The sequence below is a fragment of the Columba livia genome, chromosome 4 (genome assembly GCF_036013475.1).
Source record: "Columba livia isolate bColLiv1 breed racing homer chromosome 4, bColLiv1.pat.W.v2, whole genome shotgun sequence".
NCBI classification, from domain to species: domain Eukaryota; kingdom Metazoa; phylum Chordata; class Aves; order Columbiformes; family Columbidae; genus Columba; species Columba livia.
The window spans coordinates 3,330,832-3,352,558 of NC_088605.1; the positions used below are offsets into that span (position 1 = coordinate 3,330,832).

At 50.2% G+C, this 21,727-nt stretch overlaps 1 protein-coding gene across 6 annotated transcripts in view; it reads right to left on the reverse strand.

Annotated features, from left to right (window-relative positions):
* Positions 1–21,727, reverse strand: part of PTPRA (protein tyrosine phosphatase receptor type A) — a 130,125-nt gene that overhangs the window by 23,631 nt on the left and 84,767 nt on the right. For 4 of the 6 annotated variants that reach the window (XM_065060213.1, XM_065060217.1, XM_065060215.1 and 1 more), the window contains 2 exons: positions 2,902–2,980; positions 2,140–2,505 (listed from right to left, as the gene is read on the reverse strand). In XM_065060213.1, the coding sequence (XP_064916285.1) occupies positions 2,140–2,505; positions 2,902–2,980 (445 nt within the window). Of the gene's footprint in view, positions 1–2,139; positions 2,506–2,901; positions 2,981–11,595; positions 11,789–21,727 lie in introns of all 6 variants that reach the window. The other 2 variants (XM_065060218.1, XM_065060219.1) reach the window with 1 other exon arrangement.

A 21,727-nucleotide genomic window follows, 5' to 3' on the forward strand; every position in this document is an offset into this window, starting at 1 on the left:
CCGAGATCCAAATTTCCCATTAACAATAAGGGAAGCCCTAAAACTAATTGTGCTCCTTGACAAATGACTTGAAATAAAGAAAGAATCAGGTTTGGTCATTTCTTCCCGGGACTGACACTGATTGAGAAACCACATCTGGCCCCGATGGTGTAATGGCCAACGAGTCACAGCGCACACCAAGGGATTCACCCAAAACAGTGACTCGAGTCACAAAAAGAAGTAGGAAAGACACACAAATGATGAATTCAGTCCCCTAGCAGCAGACATCATATTACAAAATCCAGATCTTTGCAGTAATTAAGGCTTTTGCCTCCATCTCTCCCACTGAAGGTGCTGTTTACTCTAAACTTGCACCACGTTACTGAGGTTACTCCGGACTCTTTCACTCTGCACAAAAGCCTTGAGGGTTTGTGTTGGAAGGAAGCTGCATGAGCTCGGGGATGGCAGGATGCTAAGGAAGCTGGGTTGCAAACTTCCTTTGGCCACATCCCTTCCTACATTGATGGCAAAAACAACTTCACTGCAGCTTCAGGGGCTGCAGTTTCCAAACATGCCCAGCGAAGAGACCCCCAGCACGGAATGTCTCTTTGAAATTTGCTCTCAAGGAATGTACACTTGACATCTCCCCACGTTAACTCCAGACTTACCCTCTTTCAGTCTTTTCTACGCCACCACCAAGTTTCCCGTTCTGGTTTTTCCACTAAATCCTGCACTGCCAGGCTGGACGGGGCTCTGAGCAACCTGAGCTGGTGAAGATGTCCCTGCTCATGGCAGGGGGGGCACTGGGGGAGCTGGGAAGGTGCCTTCAACCCAAACTATTCTGTGATTCTATGACCTCTAGCAGGCACTGCTATGTAATTGTTGCAACTCAGAGGCACAGAGCATCAAATCTGGGTCTCAACCAGCAATGGGTGAATCGTGGCTGAAGAATCACGGATCAGCTCAGATTTTTGGTCACCTCAGCTTCTTTTTGTCTGATTTTTGCTCTTAACTAATGCTGAGCAGCCAAACTACATCCTTAGGGACAGTTTTATAATGTGCCAAGAAGGGAATGAGAGCAGGATGGCAAGAGAGGTAACTCGTGTTCATCCAGATCTTTCAAAGATGAAAGTAGCCCAAGTAACAGGGAAAAAACTGATAATGTAAGCATAGAGCTGCAGAATGGTTTGGGTTGAAGGGACCTTCAAAGCTCCCCCAGTGCCCCCCCTGCCATGAGCAGGGACATCTTCACCAGCTCAGGTTGCTCAGAGCCCCGTCCAGCCTGGCCTGGGATGTCTCCAGGGATGGTTCATCCACCCCAACATCAGATGCATCGGTATATGCCAGACTGAGACATCCAGCACATGGAATACTCTGCTCAATAAGGTCTCACCACATTGCTCCTGGTGCTCCACCACAACAGAGCGAAAGCACCTTCAGATGGTTTATCAAACCACGTGCAGCTTGTGTCTGCAGGCAGTTTGGCAGCCATTGGCTGGAGGGTACAGATTACTCCACCAGATGGGCCAGCACCATCCTACCACATCGTCCTTCATCCCCAGCTTGGCTAATTTTGGATAATGAACCAATTTAGCAGCTTTTCCCAGGAGTTGGATCTCACCCCTTGGTTGGCCAGCTCTAGTCTAAGCCTTAAATCCTTTGAGACCGGCCCTGCCTTGGCGTGCATGCGCTTGTACAGTGCCAAAAAGCAGGACGATGGCTACCAAAACACAAATAAATGCAGAAACATCTGGCTAAGCCAAGCTCTGCAGCTGAGCGGCAACCTCAAGTGATTTATTGTCCGCACAAACTCGTTACAGATCAACTTTTCAGCCAGCACCTGGGAGCTGCACAGCACCAGCCCCATTTCATGCTCCGGAAACCACAAAAAGCGATGAAATTAATCTGTGACAAAAGTGGAAGGAGATCCGAGGGTTTCTGGTGCCCCAGCGTCTTGGCAAGGAGCCCAAACCTTCAGCAGGATAAATCTCATCTGATCTGGTCTCTTCGGGCAGTTATATTATTTCGTTATCGCTGTGGAATTTGCCCCCGAGTGTCTTCTCATTCCCTTTTGTTCAGCAAAACAAAAGAAGAGCAAAGAAACAAACCCATGGGCAGGGGTGGCCTGGAGGAGAAGAAGAAGGTGGAGGAGATGCCTACCGTTGTGGGCAGCGGATGAGGTCTCCTGCGTGGTCACCGTCGCGCTGAAATTCCTCTCCGTTGTCTCCGCTTCCGTGCTGGGGAGAGCGGTGCGGGGAGCAGGGGACGTCAGGCTGGGGAGCGGGGAGGTGGCTGGTGGCACAGGGACAGTTGTCCCCAGGGTGGAGGTGTTGAGGCTGAGGGTGGTGGCGTTGGGGGACATCCCGGCGGCTGTGGTTGCAGGTGGCTTTGGCGCCAGGGTAGCGACAGTCACTGGGGTGCTAATGTTGAGGGTGTTGGCGCTCGTGGTCGTCGTCCCATCCTCAGGACGTGCTGTGGGAGCTTTGGTGGGGCTCCTGGGGGAGGTGGGTGCTGTCCTGGGTGGCTCTGCAAGAGGAGAAAGCACAAGGGAACCTCCATGAGATACTTTCCTTCAGCACTGGTGGGTTTAGATGCTGGAGATTCGTGAGATTGTAACTAAAAACAGCCAAAAAATGCCATATTTTGGGAACGCTTTGCACAGCACAGTGATGCACACCCTATAAAAACAGGTAATTGAATATACATTATGATATCGAGGAGCTACAAAGATTAAAGACCCTGTAAGAGAGGATCAATGTTTAGATTGATTTATAAGCACCTCCAGCCCATCGTTCTCTTTTTGACACTTTATACCACAACAAAGCGCAGGGCAGAAGCAAGAACCCAGCGAGCATGTGAGCACTTACTCCTCTGATCCTAAAGATGGTTTAGGGACAAAAAAAGACAATGAGCATAGTTTACCTGTCGTCACGTTGTTAGCACCTATGCTTATCAGGCCACTTCCGAGCAAAAGGAGAAAGAACCACAAATCCATGTTGACCTGGGGAAGAGAGCAGAGAACAGTTGTTGAAACCCTCGCGCAACATAATCACAAAATAATACAAACTGGGGACGCCCCTGCGCATCTGGGGTGTGTGGAGCTGGAAGGGAGGAGTGGACGTGGGGCTGGAGTCCCTGCAGGGGACAAATGTCCAGATGTTCCCGACTGGAGGGCGGTGAGAGCCTGGCCCAGGTTGGGCAGAGAGGTGGTAGATGAACCATCCCTGAGACATCCCAGGCCAGGCTGGATGGGGCTCTGAGCAACCTGAGCTGGTGAAGATGTCCCTGCTCATGGCAGGGGGGGCACTGGGGGAGCTGGGAAGGTCCCTTCAACCCAAACTGCTCTGTGATTCTGTGGAGGGTGCACAAAGAGATCCCAGACTGGTGGAGCAGCAAAGTGACCAGAAATGAAACAGGGAATGAGCAAACCGTGAGAGAGAATGAGAGGAACAAGTTATGAAGCTGAGCACCAAAGATAACTAATTAGGATAATTTCTTAAAGGAAATGAATAATGTGTTCATAAAACGCTCTGCAAATGAGTCTACTCTGAGCCAACTAAATGCAAAAGATGTGAAGACCACGGCAAGGAGTCTTAATCCAAAATGGCCATAAATCCCCATGAATAATAACCCGAGATCATCTGCACGTGCGTTGTACCGTACGTTTCTTCCCAGGAAACATCCTGCAAAATTTCAGCCTGATGACCTCAGTGAAGTTGTCTCCCCCAGGCTTTCTGCCCCAGCCCTTTTAAATACCAAGTTTTTATGGTGATTTCTTTCCTCTGTAGACCTCAAAAACGCTCCTGAGAAATGAGCACAGTTATCTCCTCCCAAACAGACACTGGTCCAGAGGCTGAGGCTAACGACAGCGAGATGTCAGACGTCACCGTCCTGGCCAAGAGAAAGCCCAAAGCTGCCAAGTCCCAGCGCCCGGGGCCTCCCGAGGTCGGGCCAGCATCTCGCATCTGCTACGAGCCCAGAGAGGGCTCGGGGGCGGCTTCGCTCCGTGCCAGCGGCCGGCAGCTGCCGTCCGACTCTCTCCTGTCCTTCAGGCTTCTGTCACGCGTCCAGCTGCATCTTCAGCATCTCCCGGGAGGACGCTGCGAGATCTCACCACCAAGTCAACTCGTCGCGCTGCCAAGAAAGGGTTTTATTCCCTGCTACGCGGTCTAAGTCTCTCCCCCACTTAAATGCATCTTGTGTTGTTTGTTCTCATTCTATTTTATTTAAATCTGCTTCAGTCTAGACCCATCCCAAACTCCAGGCAGAAGGACAGCACTGAAGTCATCAAACAGTATCACAAGTACAAGATCCTCCCCACCCCACCCAGGAGTATCCTCCCACCAGCACCACCCGCTTACATGTTTTTCCTCCTCTCCAAAAGAAAACCTGGCAAAAATTGAACCTACTCCGTGTCCAAAAGGTCAGACAAACCCTGAACCAGAAGGAAACCAAGCTCCAGAGATAAGAGCTTTCCCTTGGTTCTTTCCACGAGTCAGGCAGGGCTTTCTCTGAGGGGTCCCACTGGTGTGAGCAGCCAGCTTTCCACTGGATTATTAATAAAACATCTGTCTGGATGAATCTGAACTGATTCGGTACTCCCATCGCTGGTGAGAGTGGGGCTAGTCCCACAATGCCTCCCCGCGGCTCTGCTCCAGGGTGGGATGTCTGGGAATCCCACAACTGGAAGGGTTTTGATGGCTCACTCCACTCCTGGATCTTGTTGAGGCCTCTCACCAAGCTGAGGACCTGAGAAGGTCCTAAGCCAAAGAGCTTTTCCAACCCCCCAGCATGGGAAAGAGAGCTCACAGAACCACAGAATGCCAGGGGTTGAAGGGCCCTGGAAAGCTCATCCAGTGCAATCCCCCCATGGAGCAGGAACACCCAGATGAGGTTACACAGGAAGGTGTCCAGGCGGGTTGGAATGTCTGCACAGAAGGAGACTCCACAACCCCCCTGGGCAGCCTGGGCCAGGCTCTGCCACCCTCACCAGGAACAAGTTTCTTCTCAAATTTAAGTGGAACCTTTTGTGTTCCAGTTTGAACCCATTACCCGTTGTCCTATCATCGGTTGTCACCAAGAAGAGCCTGGCTCCATCCTCCTGACACTCACCCTTTATGTATCTGCAAACATGAAGGAGTCCCCCCTCAGTGTCCTCTTGTCCAGCTCCAGAGCCCCATCTCCCTCAGCCTTTCCTCACACGGGAGATGCTCCACTCCCTTCAGCATCTTGGTGGCTGCGCTGGACTCTCTCCAGCAGTTCCCTGTCCTGCTGGAACTGAGGGGCCACAGCTGGACACAATATTCCAGGTGTGGTCTCCCCAGGGCAGAGCAGAGGGGCAGGAGAACCTCTCTGACCTACTGACCACCCCCTTCTAACCCACCCCAGGTACCATTGGCTTCCTGGCCACAAGGGCCCAGTGCTGGCTCATGGTCACCCTGCTGTCCCCAGGACACCCAGGTCCCTTTCCCCTACGCTGCTCTCTAATAGGTCATTCCCCAGCTTATACTGGAACCTCATGTCCTCCCCATGTTTAATTGCAACTGGGAAGCACGTGCAGCTGAACCACTGGTGAGAACGAAAGCATCTCGCTGCAAGGCACAGATGGTCTGAGCATCCAGCTGCAGAAACCCACAGTAGTTTGGTGCTCATCCTGATGGGACCCACGTGCAAAGGCAGAAGGTCCCCAAGCCCACTCTGGATGTCCAAGGAAGGTCACGGCGGCACTGAGATGCTCCTGAAATCTCACAGGGCTGACGAAGGTGCCAAGGTCTCGACATTGCAACAGCTTCCCTTGCTGGGAACAACCACGAGGTCAAGACCTGGCTCTGCTGCAAACATTATTAGGAGAAAAAGTGACTGTTTGGTGTGTTTTGATGAATATTTGCACAGAAACACCATTCTCATGGGTGGATGTGGCTCCTTTCCTCTTTCCCAACTCGTTTCTCCAAACAAAAGTTCCTATTCCTTGGGGAATCTGCTCATTTGGGATCCTAATTTATTTGCGATCCTGTCCATTTGGGATCCCGTTCACTTGGGACTCCCATTGATTTGGCATCCCATTCATTTGGGTTTCCCTTTCACTTGGGATCCCATTCATTTGGGATCATGTTCATTTGGGATCCCATTCATTTGGGATTCCCATTCATTTGGAATCCCATTCACTTGGCAGCAGTTTGCCCCCAGAGCAGACAAACCAGTCACTAACTGGGATGCTCCCACTGCACTGACATCCTACCAGCCCCTCACATGGAGATCTTCCTCCTCACCACCTGGCTCATAATTCATTGATCATTGGAAAACCATATAGAATCACAGAATTGTTTTGGTTGGAAAAGACCTTCAAGATCGAGTCCAACCATTAAGCTGCCACTGTCAAGTCCACCTCTAAACGATGTCCCTAAGAACCTAGAACCATGTAGCTCTTAATCTATTCCAAGCCTTTCTTAATGTCTTGAAGGATCTTTCCGAGCTGGCTGCTCTCGCTCTTGCATCAGATCCCAGGGGAGCGACAACTTGCTCATGGTCACTCAGCAAAGGGGTGGCAGAACAAGGGGACCCAGCTCCTCTGCCATCTGTGGTCCCTGGAGCCCTTTTGAGAAGTTAAGGAAGGAAAGACGGATGGGTTAACACAGACTGACCCCGCACCCCATCTCTAAGTCCAACAGCTGGATGTCTTGTTGGCCTCCAAAGGTCTTGTCCCTCATCCTCAACACATTTTTTCCTTGGTACCAAAAGCAGTGGGTGGAAATAAGTAAAAACTTTGAATCCCCTTTCTTTCCACCCTCTGTTATGGGGAAATAACCCATGCACAATAATAAACAAGCTTGGTTTTATTTCCACGACTGTGACCGCTGAAGGCAATTCCTGGACCGGCCATGGGTATCAGCTGGAAAACCCCTTTGGGATGGTGAGATGATCGTAGAATCATTTAGGTTGGAAAAGACCAGTGAGTCCGACCATGGATGCAGGTCCCTCCTTCGCTGGGCCGGCAGGGATTACACCAAAGGCTGCCTGCCCTTAAAACCTCCTTGATATTATGTTTAATAAGTTCATTGATCCTTGAGCGGATCGCATTAAGGGTTGGCAAGGGGAGAGAATACCAAATTTCCCCAAGCCTTGCCCCGTTTTCGTGAAGAAGGCGGTCCGTGCGGATCCTCAGTTTTTATGGCTTTATTACTACGAATATCAAAAGAACCAGGATGCCGGAGCCACGAGCGCATCGCAAGAGCTGCTCCTGTGACCAGCTGCCAGCACCGCTTTATCACCTTTCAAAATCCAGAGCCGGAGCAGAGAGAGCAAACGCAAAAGCCCCAGCTCCCAGCTATTAAACACTCCTGATTCCCAAATGCAGGATAAATAAATGCCAGCGCTTCAGTGTTACCCGTTTCTGAACATAAAAAGGCCTCCAGAGTCCTACCCCGAAGCCAGAGAAACCCGAGTCTCCCTTCCCCCTCGGCTCTCGCCCCGCTGGTTTCGGAAACGGAGAGGAAATACTTGTAATGTTATCAACATAAACACAGCTCTTGGCCGGCTGCGACATCCTGCGAGCTCTGCAGAAAAACAGCCTGACGTCACGGCGCCGGCTCCGCCGACGAGCAAAGAGCCGGATTCGGCACCGCTGCCCCGGCGGGTTGGGACGCTCCGCATCGTGTCTTCATTTTCAACCTTCCTTTTCAAAAATCAGAGTTAGAAACCTGAATAATATATATATATTTTTATAGATATATGGTATATATGAATTGAACTACCCCATACGCTGCTTGGGAGCTTCCTATAGAAAAGACTGGATTTTAGGCTCCGGGATGCATGTTTTAAAATAAGCGGATTTTGTCAAGATGATTGATGCTGTTGGAGGAGGAGGGGGGGAAGGAAATAATCTCTTTATAAAATAATAAGTGGCTTAAAAATGGTGCTTGTGTGTGCTGCTGGAGGGGGGTTCAGCTGCGGGACCACCTCCCCGTGTTTCCAGAAAGCAACCAATTATTATTATTATTATTATTGCTGCACAAAGTGCCCAGATCTCACCCGGCGTCCACAATCAAAGGCAGGATTTAGCCCACCCCCGACATGCTCCTAACTCCTGGAAAATGAGACAATCTCTTTTCTGTGTGCAAGGAGGAGACACAACCTTAATTCCACCTGGTTTTCTGGGACCCCAGAAAGCGCTGCTGCTGTGGGGGGGGGATGCTAAAACACAGACGCTTGACCGAGACCACCCGACTACCTTGTGCTGGTCCCGACTGCAGCGAAAAATCAAAAATTGTTCATTTTTCCTCTTGTTTTCTGGCATAAATAGGAGTAATGTTGGTGTTTGCACCAGCTAGCGCTTTGAAGCAGCTCACAGTAGGAAGAGAGCGTGCATGAGCATAAAGAAAGGGGAAAAAGGTCTGTTTTTTAATTTTGGTGGCAGCAAGCCACCGGCACGGCTCAACCACCCTGCAAAACAAACCTGTCGTCTCCTCTCCCTGCTCCCGGCTCCTTTTAATCCCGTTTGTGGTTATTCCACAACTATTGTGATCTGCGGCGGAGGGGAGCTCGTCCCATGGCACAACTATTTTGCCGGCAGCAGGTTCCCCTTGCTCGTGTTGGATGGGATGAGAAGGATGTAAAAATAACGATGAGGATGAAAAGCAAAGCCCGGTCCCCTATGGGAAATCCCCTGGGGATCAAGCGTCGTGCAGTGGGTTCCGAAGCCATTTATTGATTTCTTCGCTTCATTACCACCGTGCAAGGAGCTGCTTTGGCTCCGAATCGCATTGGGGTGGCTAATGAGGTGCAGATTGTCTCTGGCCATCACAGAGAGAGGAGCCGTTGAGTTCAGGGAAGGAAAAGGGTTTTGTTGCAGTGACTAACTCCTTGCATGTGTCTCCGAAACTGAAACGAGGCCTTGATGTGTCACCGAACATTATCCCCCCACCCCGCCCTCTGCTTTTCCACCCTTCAACAGAGAAGATGAATCACAACAACCATTCAATCGTTCTGAAAATCAACTTCATTTTTTTTCTATTTTTTCGTCTCTTTCACATAAACAGGCGGCTTCCACACAAGTGACAGCTGCGGTAACGAATGGAGCACCAGGAGGAGGACGAGCCTGTGGGCTCAGGGTTTTGCTCTCTCCATCTGCCCAGCCTTCAACAAATCACTGTTTTCCTGCACCTCGATATTTACTCATGGCATGGCTTGGGTTGAAGGGACATTTCAAGTTCCCCCAGTGCCCCCCCTGCCATGAGCAGGGACATCTTCACCAGCTCAGGTTGCTCAGAGCCCCGTCCAGCCTGGCCTGGGATGTCTCCAGGGATGGTTCATCCACCACCTCTCTGGCCAACCTGGGCCAGGCTCTCACCACCCTCAGGGCCAACCATTTATTTCCCATGCCCAGCCTGAATCTCTCTCCTTCAGTTTAAAACCATCACCCCTTGTCCTGTCGCTACAGGCCCTGCTGAAAAGTCTGTCCCCGTTTTTCTTCTCGGCCCCTTTTACATCCGGAAAGGCTGCACTAAGGTCTCCCCGGAGCTTCTCTTCTCCAGCTGAACACCCCAGCTCTCTCAGCCTGTCCTCCCAGCAGAGCTGTTCCAGCCTCAGGTCATTCCTGTGGCCCTCAGTCCAACAGAGGAACGCAGTCCCCTTTCAAAGAGCAAGATCATCATACGTGCATGGAAGGAACCTGACCCTACCTCCACCTGCTGTTCTGGGTGTCCAGAAATAGGCACCACTGTTAGGATGATGAGAAAATCTGCTGTCCTGGACCAGGATCAGCCTCTCTCCCGGAGGTCAGCTTTAGCGAGATGTAAGTCTATCCCATGCCAATCACACAGGCTCTCAATCACGCACTGGGAGCAGTAACGTGTGTTAAACCATTGCGAGGGGATGTAGAGAGGATCAGGTGCTCCCCAGGCAGACTCTGGAAGAAGGTTCCCCATGTTCCTTTCCTACCTCTGCTGCCAAACACTGGAAATCCTCACGCTTCAGCCTGACCGACTGTAAAAAAGCTCCCAAAATGTTTTGTTTACTCCCTAAGTGAATTACAGGTTTAATTCATTCAGAAATAAATAAAAGAACCTTGAAGACCACAGTTAAGAGTAACTTACTGGGTATATAATGAATACCAGGAGGCGCGGGTTGCATCCCTGATATGCCGAGGGCAGATCGGTGGCACATCTATGATCGGTGACACGCGATGATCTCCAGTCCTCGCCCACCGAGCCGCAGGGACGGGCTCTCCTGGCCACACTGCGAGCAGAGTCACCATCCAGAAGCCACCCAAGCGCCTTGGAGGGGAAGAGCTACAAATACGTCCGATGATTTTCCTAATAATAATTTTGCTAATAACCCTCACAATTAGGACGGGTTTAATTATTGACACTGAGGGTGGTGAGAGCCTGGCCCAGGTTGGTCAGGGAGGTGGTGGATGAACCATCCCTGGAGACATCCCAGGCCAGGCTGGACGGGGCTCTGAGCAACCTGAGCTGGTGAAGATGTCCCTGCTCATGGCAGGGGCTTGGACTAGATAAGCTTTGAAGGCCTCTTCCAACCCAAATTTTTCTATGATTCTATGAGACAGAAAGGGATGAAGAGGTTCTTGGACCTGTAGCAATGGAGAACAACCAGCTGGAGAAGGTTTCCTAAAGGAGCATCAAGGTGGGCCAGGCAAAAGCCAAGAGAAGGTGAAGTGCCAAGGAAAAGGAGAGCGGTGAGCTAAGCCCAAGGGAGCCGTGGGCTCAGGGAGGATGAGGATGAAGGATGGACGTTGAGCCGTGACCATGAGGAAGGTGCTGGGAATGGAGTGTTTCTCTGCGGTGGGGCTGGTGAGCGTCGGTGGGACGGCCAGAACTGTGTTGCAAAGGGGAGAGGGAGGTGAAACCTCTTCCTGAGGAAATTAGAACTAAAATGATCCTTGTGGTCCCTTCCAACCTGGTGTTCTGTGATTCCATGGCTGATTCTCTGACCCGTCCCGGGGTGTGTTCCCCCGCGGGACGGGCATCGCGGATGCGACGTGGCGCTGGGAAGCAGAGAGCAATCACCCAAAAGGCTTGAGTGAAGCTGCTTCATCTCATTATTCAAAATAACAAATTAATATGTATTTTCTTTTAAGGGGAAGTCATACAGGAATATATCTCTTCAAATATTCCATTTTATGGCTGGACTCTATGATCTCTCGCAACCAAAACGATTCTATGCTTTTAGAGTGTCCCCTTCTTTGTCCCAAGCATCATTTGTAACGTGTACAAAGAAAACATGAGTGCAGTTTGTACACCATCTACTGAAAGGACCGGTTGCATGTGATTGAGGAGTCAGGATGAAGCATGGCCATTATGTAGCGTAACAGCATCCCTGCCTAACGAGATGCTTTTTGGAGAGCGAGCGAACCAAAACAAACCCACAGAAAATAAAGCTGAGCTTTTCTGCAGGACTGAGCTGAACTCCCAGCTCCAAGCTGAGATCGAGCCGAGGAGCTGGAGCGTCGGGGCAGCGAGCGCTCAGAGCATCCTACTTAAAACAAAGGTGTCGGCGGGGATCATTCACACGACAGCCTTAAAAGCTCATTACAGGGGCTAAGCTCCAATTAAAAGGCATGCGTTCGGTCATGCAGCTTGAATCGCTGGTTGTGCTTACCCTGAAATCCACCCGCGCCACTCGTGGGGTGCGGGGAGCAGCCAGCCCGTCCCACGGAGCAGCCCCGGGGCTCGCAAAGTGCCGCGGATCCGTCAAATCCCCGGTTTACCTGCGGTAATTCTGCACCGCCGCTCAGTTCAGCCCTGTTGCCACAGTAACACTTGTGGTGTAGCCGAGATCACTGATTATGAAACTAGGGGAAAAAATTAAATAAATAAATCAGAGGCTGCTAATTAGGATATACTCCAGTTCTCCAAAAGCTCCGTATTAACGATGTGATGATGGCGAGCGAAAATAAAGATGCCAAAAACCATCACCTCGGTCAGCATTGGCAACCGCCAGCCACTCTTTGGGTCTTTTTAGATATGGGTTTTAAAATTCAGCTTGCAAATTCCCTGTAAATTCAGCTTGTTTTCCTTCTCTTTAAACAAATGTGCAAGACTCGGTGGAACAGGCTTTACTCTTTACATATATTTGCATGTATTAGAATGGAAAAAAAGGGTCGAGGACGATGTACAAATGGTGCCACCCCAAGCGGGGCCAGAGATGCATCCCCTGCATCTCGCATTAACTGCATTTTTGTTGCAGTTTGCCAGAATGAAACCAAAAGCCCAGTTTAACCAGTGGCTGCGAGAGGTCTATAAACGAGGTTTGCAAACGAGGGGAACTGGAGTCGCAAGCGTTTTCCTCTCTGATTCTGTTATTCGAGTGCCAAAAGCATTTTGAGGCACGTCTTGTGCTGAAAAGTCTGACTGGGAGCAGTTGTGCTGCCAGACACAAATGTTTTTCAACATAACCTACAAATAAGATACTGGAGCTTATTTCCAGGCGAAAGGAAAATGGTCTGACAGGTACTTCTGGAGCTGCAGACCCAGAGTGATGCTGCTTTAAAAAGTCAGATTATCTAAACGCCTTAATTATTCCATTCTCATTGATGATGAATATACCAAGAGGATGAAATGGTGAGAAATAAGCGGTGTCAAGGAGCAAAACTGAGTTAATAGCTGATAATATTCATGATATACTGGCAGACTCTGCATTTGTCCATCATGCAGGGCACAGCCCAGTTGCTGGACCCCAGGTGAGGATGAGGAGCTGCCACCTCCCGAGGGGATGCAAAGGCTGAAATTCCCAGTGCAAACCAAATCGCTGGTGAAACCCGTGCCCTGAGCTCAGAAACGGCCTCAGGGTCGTCCTGGGGAAGGGCAGGAGTTGGGTTGTGATGCCCGAACCCAGACCCACAGCTGAACTTCTGGCTTGTGACATTACATACACCCTTTGTGTCAGCGCGTGGGATTGCAGGACAACGAGCTAAAGCTCTTGGGCCAAAAAAAAGAGGGAGAGAAGAGCTCTCCCCTGAAAGCAGCACGTAAAATGTTCAGCCTGGAGAACAGGAGCTGAGGGGAGACCTTCTGATCTCTGAACTGCCTGAAAGGAGCTTGGAGCCAGGGGGGTCGGGCTCTGCTCCCCAGGAACAAGCGCCAGGAGCAGAGGAAACGGCCTCAAGTTGCGCCAGGGGAGGTTGAGGTTGGATGTGGGGAACAATTTCTTCCCCAAAGGGCAGTGGGGCATTGGAACAGGCTGCCCAGGGCAGTGCTGGAGTCCACTATATGGTGGAGTCCATAATAAACCATCCATGGAGGGTTGGACAGACAGAGATGAGGTTCTCAGGACATGGGTCAGTGCCACGGGTGGGGAATGGTTGGACTCCATGATCTTGAAGGTCTTTTCCAACCAAACTGATTTTACGATCATATGTGACCTACCAGAAAATAAAGGAACAACCACTCTTGGGCCATCCCAATTTATAGAAAGTATCCCAGCCCCTACTTCCTAAATTAGTAAATATAACCGGAGGAAAAAACATTACATCCATCTATCTATCTATCTATCTATCTATCTATCCAGATATAAGAGGCCTGTGCATGCTGCAGGGCTGTGCTCTCCCTGCCACACAAGCTACAGGGACTTGACATCCCCAGCACCCACCAGCCAAGCGCAGCCCGATATGTTAGGTGTAGTGTTAATTACCTATAAATGTGATTTATTAAGTGGAAACAACACAAAGGGCTGATCTCATACACTAAGACATCCACCCACCACAACGTAAGATCAACGGGCCGAGCGTGAGGGCATCGCAGTCCCGAGCAGACGGGGATTGTCGTGTCACAAATAACAAATGAATAAAACCAGTGGGATCCAGCTGCCATGGATGGTTTAGTTGGAGGCATTAATTCTAACCTCTTAATAGGCTTATTTACAGGAATTAGCCCTTTAATGCTGTGTGCTCATGTACGTAGTACAGCATAAGCCGGTTCGGTGCGGCCACAGAGAGAACATCTGCTTTTGTGAGCAATTAAGGAAAATTATTGCCAATTATGGGGACTGCAGGTACGAGCGGCTGCAGAGACTGTCTGAGAGGAGGGATGTGAAGCTTTTGAAGACACCCATGCGAGCGCAACTTCACCAGGACCATAAATACCCCAGCGGTTTTGGGGTGATCCCCGTTATCATTCACGCTCTTGGCATTTCCAGCAGATCAGGCACCCAAATATTTCTTCTCATCCTCCCACGCTCCTGAAAAAGGACCCAATTCTGCCTCTGGTGGCTCGATTTCCACTTTCCATCTCTGGTTTCCATCTAGAATTTTCCACCCATCTTCTATTTTTCCATCTATTTTCCAACAAGGGTGTCCCCACTCAAGACAAAGTGATGCTGTAGACACAAGTCTTAGAGTCAGACCAACAAGAAGGGCATCTCCTGTCATTGCTACTGCTATAAACTTGTGAAATACATTAATATATTTTTATATGTATAGCCATAAGCTTATTATAAACCTAATATCATGAAACAATTATATTTTATATATAGTATTGCTATTAAAAAACTATCATAAACCTAATGTCACCATAATAAACCTATTTTCCTGCTGACACAACTTTACACAAATTGAAATGACCCCAGTCTTAAACAACAGGGGGGGCACGAGCCCCTGCAGCTCCCCCATATACCAACACAAGACCTAATAGAATATATAGAATAATGCTCAGTAGTTCTGAATAAAAAGTAAAATAAAATACATTTTCTTATCCTTAAAGTGACTGAACAGCCTGGGACGATTAACTTTGAGCCCTCCCATGTTATTCACTATTCATTCTCTATTTTAATCTCCCCAACAAAAGGCTGAACTCAACCGTATTATCGTCAGCAAGGGCTTTTATCACCAGCCTTCAAAATGGTCAAGGCACGGGAGAGAACAATGACTCTCACAGGAGAATAAATACAGTCTAAACAAAACTACCCTGTTGCTAAGGTTGAAATCAGCCCTTTTTTTTGGGGGGCACAGCTGGGTATCCCGGTGCCACCCTATGTGAAAAAACAGGGAAGAATTAGGACTCGGATAGAGGAAAATAACGTGACACCCAGCCGCACTGTGGTTTTCCCTCGAGGGTAGCATTTAAAATCTGAATATCATGTAAAGGATTTTAAACTGAATATCATGTAGGGGACTTCAAACCAAAGCCAACAGCTGGAGCACACTTGTGTTTGCAGCAGGTGATGCTCCAACCTCTGCAGTCCTGGGATCACAGAATTATAGAACAGTTTGGGTTAGAAGGGACCTTCCCAGCTCCCCCAGTGCCCCCCCTGCCATGACAGGGACATCTTCACCAGCTCAGGTTGCTCAGAGCCCCGTCCAGCCTGGCCTGGGATGTCTCCAGGGATGGTTCATCCACCACCTCTCTGGCCAACCTGGGCCAGGCTCTCACCACCCTCAGGGACAACAATTCCTTCCCCATATCCAGCCTGAAACTCCCTCCTTTAGTTTAAAACCATCACCCCTTGTCCTGTCACAACAGGCCATTCTAAAAAGTCTGGAGACATCCCAGGCCAGGCTGGACGGGGCTCTGAGCAACCTGAGCTGGTGAAGATGTCCCTGCTCATGGCAGGGGGGGCACTGGGGGAGCTGGGAAGGTCCCTCCAACCCAAACTGTTCTGTGATCTCCATGATCTCCATTCATCTCCTGACCTGCAGCTTGGTGCTAGAAAAGACAAGTTTGCCACAGCAATGTTGTAAAAAACGACAAATCATCCAATTAATTATCCCCTCCTACAACACAGCAGTAGAACACCCTGGATGCCCATCCCACCAGATCATCCTCAAGGAACAGAGCCCCCCAGAATAATTTTCCCCTCCTTCGGCGGGTCAGTTCTCAGCCCAAAAACCACTCAGAAGCCTGGAAGAGCTGCTGCCACCAGGCCCAATGGGACCAGGCAGCAGTGGTGGTGGCCACAAGAAATGACTTCTCTGAAACAACCAGAGATTTTATTTGCTCCGGGGCCATAAATATTTTTGCACACACATAAGCAGCGGTGAAGTGTCATATCTTGGCTATTTGGCGTGCAAAAATAAATACCCATAAAGAGGGGATTTCAAATTTCCTTGCTGACACCAGCCTGGATGTGTATGAAAGAGAGAACAGAGTCACGGTAATGCTGCAATTCAGGTTTTATGGCCCATTCTGGGTTTTTTTGCCAATAAACAAGGTCTCCCCGAGCAGGCATTAATAACACCTTGTGTCACTTACATTTTAGTGATATTCAAATAAGCATTAAGAGGTTACAACAGAGCTGAAGTCCCCCTGTATTAGGCACCTAGGCCGAACAGCCATCCAAATTATCCTAAATAAAACTCATTTCAAACTGATCCGGAATGACGGAGCACTCAGGTTAAATATTTTCATTTCAATAGCAAAGCACTGGGTAGCAACAGCGACGTCCCCGTCTTTCAAAGTCATTGCTGTCCCAGCCTTTTCAAAAGGCTTTGAAAAGCAGCGTTCCCACAAAAACAGCCATTTCCATCCTGCCCAGGCGAGGAGCATAATACACAGAAGGCTCCTCAGTATCGCTGTTAAATGAGAGACCCCTCTGACCAGGCGTTCAATGGTACAGGAGCTCGCACGCCACAACACAGACGGCTCTCTGTGGCAGCGCGAGGCTGCACAGATACAAGACAAAGTCTGTTGCTGAACACCAAGTGTGTATTTGGTGGCGCTGTGGCCGAACCTCAAAAATTCATCCCGTTTTCATAGCATCATGGCATGGTTTGGGTTGGAAGGGATCTGTAAAGCTCCCCCAGTGCCCCCCCTGCCATGAGCAGGGACATCTTCACCAGCTCAGGTTGCTCAGAGCCCCGTCCAGCCTGGCCTGGGATGTCTCCAGGGATGGTTCAGCCACCACCTCTCTGGCCAACCTGGGCCAGGCTCTCACCACCATCAGGGACAACAATTCCTTCCCCATATACAGCCTGAATCTCCCTCCTTTAGTTTAAAACCATCACCCCATGTCTTTTCACAACAGGCCCTTCTAAAAAGTCTGTCCCCATCTTTCTTATTGTCCCCTTTTAAGTCCAGAAAGGCCACAATAAGGTCTCCCTGGAGCTTCTCTTCTCCAGCTGAACACCCCAACTCTCTCAGCCTGTCCTCCCAGCAGAGCTGTTCCAGCCTCGGGTCATTCCTGTGGCTCCTCTGGCCCCTCTCCAGCAGGTCCATGTGTGTCCTGTGCTGAGGACCCAGAGCTGGACCAGCATTGCAGGGGGGTCTCACCAGAGCGGGGCAGAGGGGCAGAATCCCCTCCCTCCACCTGCTGCCCACGGGGCTGGGGATGCAGCCCAGGATACGATTTGGCTTCTGGGCTGCAAGCGCACGTTGTGGCTCATGTCCCATCTTTCACCCCCAGCACCCCCAAGTCCTTCTCCTGGGGGATGTTCTCCATCCCTCCATCCCCAACCTGTGTTGATACTGGTGGTTGTCCCGATCCAGGTGCAGGACCTTGCACTTGGCCTTGTTGAACGTCATGGGGTTCTCATGGCCCCACTTCTCGAGCTTGTCCAGGTCCTTCTAGATTAATCCTGTCCCTCAGATGTGTCACCTGCAGCGCTCGGCTTGGTGGCAGCAGTTCTGACTCCACGGAACACCGCCTGCTGAAGACTGGGGGCCAACCTGCCTCAAATCCCCCCCATTCCTCTTAGTCCAAACCAAATCCAATCCCATCAAGTCCAGTGCTTTGGTGAAACAGTTTAGCTCTGAAGTGCCCGCTGGTTGCTGAGCTGAAGGAAAACCCCCACATTTCAACCACCACCACCTTGCAAAGGCCACCAGCATCCTCATGAGCACAACAGTGACCACCTCCCAGCTCCAGAGCTGGTGGTGAAGACAGTGGCCACAGCTCGACCCCTAAAAGCAGATTTTGCAGCATTTGCAAAGAAATGCTCTGGAAAGGGCGAGCGCAGATGGAAGCGGAGCCACCTTTGGTCTCTCCAGGTGGCCTTTCCCAACAGCAGAAGGGCATTTCAGGTGTGGGATGCTCTTAAACCAGCCGGAGGAACCAGTTGCAAATGGCAGATGCTGAGATACTTATTAAGAGTCAAGCAAGGAAAATCAGCAGTGGGGTGACTTGTAATCCTTGCTGGCGGGGACTGGAATTAAAATTAATGAGTTAGAAAGAAATGGTGCCGTCCCGACCGGCACCCCAATGCGTCTCTGACTATGAGATTTATGTATAGACTGAATTAATCCAACACCATTTTCCCAGTGACCTACTTGGGGATGAAGACCCACAAAAACCATCTCGCAACGATCCGACACGGTGCCACCACCATTGGTCGCTTCTCCCCATGCCCCAGAGGACACTTTGAGGGACAGAAGAAGCAGCAACATCTCTGAAAGCTGCTTTGGTACAGGGGGAAAGACCCCTCATCTGAAGGGAAGGGAAGTTTGGGGTGACCTGGTTCAAGGATGCAGCTTTTGCTGAGCAGCTTTAACTCCTCTCATCCCGGATTAGCTCCTTGGAACTCACCAGTGGCAAAGCTGCTTCACTTGCTGGAAAGATGCCACGTTTGTGTGTCGGACTAAACATCTGGGCTGTTAAGCCCTGGATTTTCAGCTCAGATCTAAGTGTTTGGAGGGGGGAAGAAAAACCAACATGAACTGTTAAGGGAGTTTCATTGAACAGAGACACCATTATTTCTTCCTCCCCATCCCCCATTTCTCTCCTCCCTCTACAGGCAAAGTGGCTCAACAGATACAGCAAAATGCAGAGAATAAAACATAATGTACGTTTCCTGCAGTCAGTGTTTTCCTGTTAAGTCAGAGAGAAGCTACCAAAACCTCAGAGTGAAGCTGGAATCTTCCCCTCCTGCCTCACTGTTGCAGGGAAGTACCTGATTTGGGATCTCGGGTTTGAGGACCAGGTAGACGGTCCCACCCCAAGCAGCCAGCCCTGGGACTGATCAGCCATCATCCCTCAACCACATCAGACACGATGCCCAAAGCACCCAAACCCAACTGGACCTCCCTGCCAACCAAGGATGTGCTCAGCCTTGGAGAGCTGGATTCCTCATTGGGAAGGTCGGTAGGAAGGCTGAAGACAGAGAGGTCATCTCCAGCAAAGAATCATAGAATCATTTTGGTTGGAAGAGACTCTCCAGATCATCAAGTCCAACCATAACCTGGCTCTAGCACTAAACCATATCCCTAAGAACCTCATCTATATGCCCTTTAAACCCCTCCAGGGATAAAGATCCCAAAGCCTTTAGTTGTGCTGGTAAGGTGTGGAGCAAACGGATGGATCCATTCAAGAAGATATGGCTTACTGCTCTGAGATAATTTGATTTTTCGAGCTATGACTGATTAGTTTATCTCACCAATGGAAAACTGAGAAAGTAGCAGAGAAACCCCCCAAGCCACAAGTGTCCTCACAGGGTTACTGCTCTGTTGGTCTATGAAAAGAAGATCTCCCAGGTGGACTCAGGGTGACCTGGGTAGTATTTTTACTCCATCACATCAAAGAGTTGCACATGCTGCTCCTTCGGTAGGTCCACACATGAGGCCACGTGGAACCAGCTCAGCCACCAAGGAGGAGCTTCCCAGGTGATCAGTACAACTGCAGTGAACATGGTTTAAGCCTCTGGTGTGATCCCCAACCAAAGGGGCAACCAACGCCCCTCAGCATCTTTGTTCTCTCTTTTCTCATTCAGTTTCCCTACTTAGGTCTCACTGTGGTGCTGGGGAACTTTTAACATGGACAGAAGCTCTGGAATGAGTCTTCATGCTTGGAGATCTTCAGAACACATCTGGACATGGTCCTGGGCCACTGGCTCTTGGTGGCCCTGCTTGAGAAGAGGGGTTGGACCAGGTGAGCTGCAGATGTCCCTTCACTCCGTGATTCTGTGAATTAGCACCACAATATCTCCATGCTGCTTTTCTGGCATGTAGCCTCTCTAAGATGACCCTCACTAGCTCCAACATCAAGCAGCAGAAGGCAGCTCTAACAAAGGTCACTGGTGGGCTCAGGCACAATTTCCAGCTATTTTGGATCTCTCTGATGAAGGTGTGGTAACGATCAGCACCCACAATCCAAGTAGAGAAGGTACATCAAATTATCACCATCTTCCATCCCTGGAGACATCCCAGGCCAGGCTGGACGGGGCTCTGAGCAACCTGAGCTGGTGAAGATGTCCCTGCTCATGGCAGGGGGGCACTGGGGGAGCTGGGAAGGTCCCTTCCAACCCAAACTTTTCTGTGATTCCATACAGATGCCACACTCAGCTACAGAAACATTAACCAGCTTGCCAAGAGGTCCCACTGCTGGCTCCCGGCATCCACCACGGTGTGATCCCCGACCCCTCGGAGAATGCCCACAGCCCCACCTGGAGCAGGCTCTGTCCCCACCGCCCAGCACCGTCCCTGGGTCACACAAGGTCCTCATGGCCCAGCAGCATCTGCACGTGGGGCATTTTTTGCCTCTTTTCCATTTCAAAAGACTTGAGATATTACAAGAGCTGCAACGCAGCGCACCAAAATTGTGGGGTTCACAGCTCAGCAGGTAATGAAGTGAGTTACACAAGTCCAGAAACACATGGAACCATGTAATTGCACAAGCCCCACGGCAACCAGAGGACTCGGAGGGGAAGGAGAAGGGAAATCCGGCTCCTCTTGTTCACACCAAGCGAGTCCCCGGGGCAAAGTATTCCCCAAACCAGCCCTGCGGCAGGAGGAGATTCTTGGCGCCACGATGGGAACCAGGGAGCTGGCTGGGAAGCAGGTGACAAGCTGGGCAGCCAAGGACTGCGAGGGGTCCTGAGTCCCAGCCTTGGGTCTTAACCGGCATCTCCATCCCTCCTCGCCGCACAGAAGCTTCAGATTCGGCTATTGTTTTGACTTCTTTTCCTGTGTGTCTTGCTGTGCACCCACCTTCCCTCTCCTGACCCCAGGGAGTTGTTGTTCGGCTTCTTTCCACCCCTTTTTATTGAGGAAACCAGTGCAATGATCAAAGGAGGCTCCTGGGCCTGATGCAAAAGGGCAGCGAGTGGAGAGGTGGCTGCAAAGAGACATGTTAACGGGTACAGGGGCTGAGCAAATTGAGGGGTCGGTCCTTTGTGCTGGAGCCTCTGGCCATGGAACCCAACACCAGGGCAGAAGATGCTGAGAAACAGTGGAAAGAGAGATAAAAAGACCTAAGTTTGGATTAATGAAAGAACTGGGTAACAAAATGCAAGTGTGAGCTCCTCTTGCTTCTACTTAAAAGTTGTTACACCAGTCGTCCTCAAATGACCCTCATGTTTTACTGGAAGAGGAAAATTTGAGTTCAAGTCATACCCTGGAAGCCCTTTGGTTGCATTCAATGAAAAGAAACTCTACTGGGGAAGTGAAGCAACCACGAGGAGCAAAGTCCCGCTGAGCCGAGCCCCAGCATTCCCGCACAACCGACTAACACAATCGACCACTTTTTCCCTTCCTTTTCCCCAGAAAGTCTGCAAAATGAAAAGCACCTCCGGTTGTCCCCATGCCCATCAACAATGTCTGTGGTTTGAGTGGAAAGAGAACTAAAGGTTTCCAATGCAACTTCTTACCATCCCCACACGTCCATCTATCTCCCATGTGGTTTTGGGAGCTACACATTAAGGCAGAGAAGGATCCCTTTGGATCCTAAATACTCTTTATTAGCTCTGGGAGGACAGTCCCAGGTTCTGCTTACTCTTATACCAAGGTTTTGCATCGCTTGCTCACGGGTGTTCAAAGGCATCTGTCAACCTCGGGCCATATAATGTTATTCAAGCAGGACTCCTCGTGTA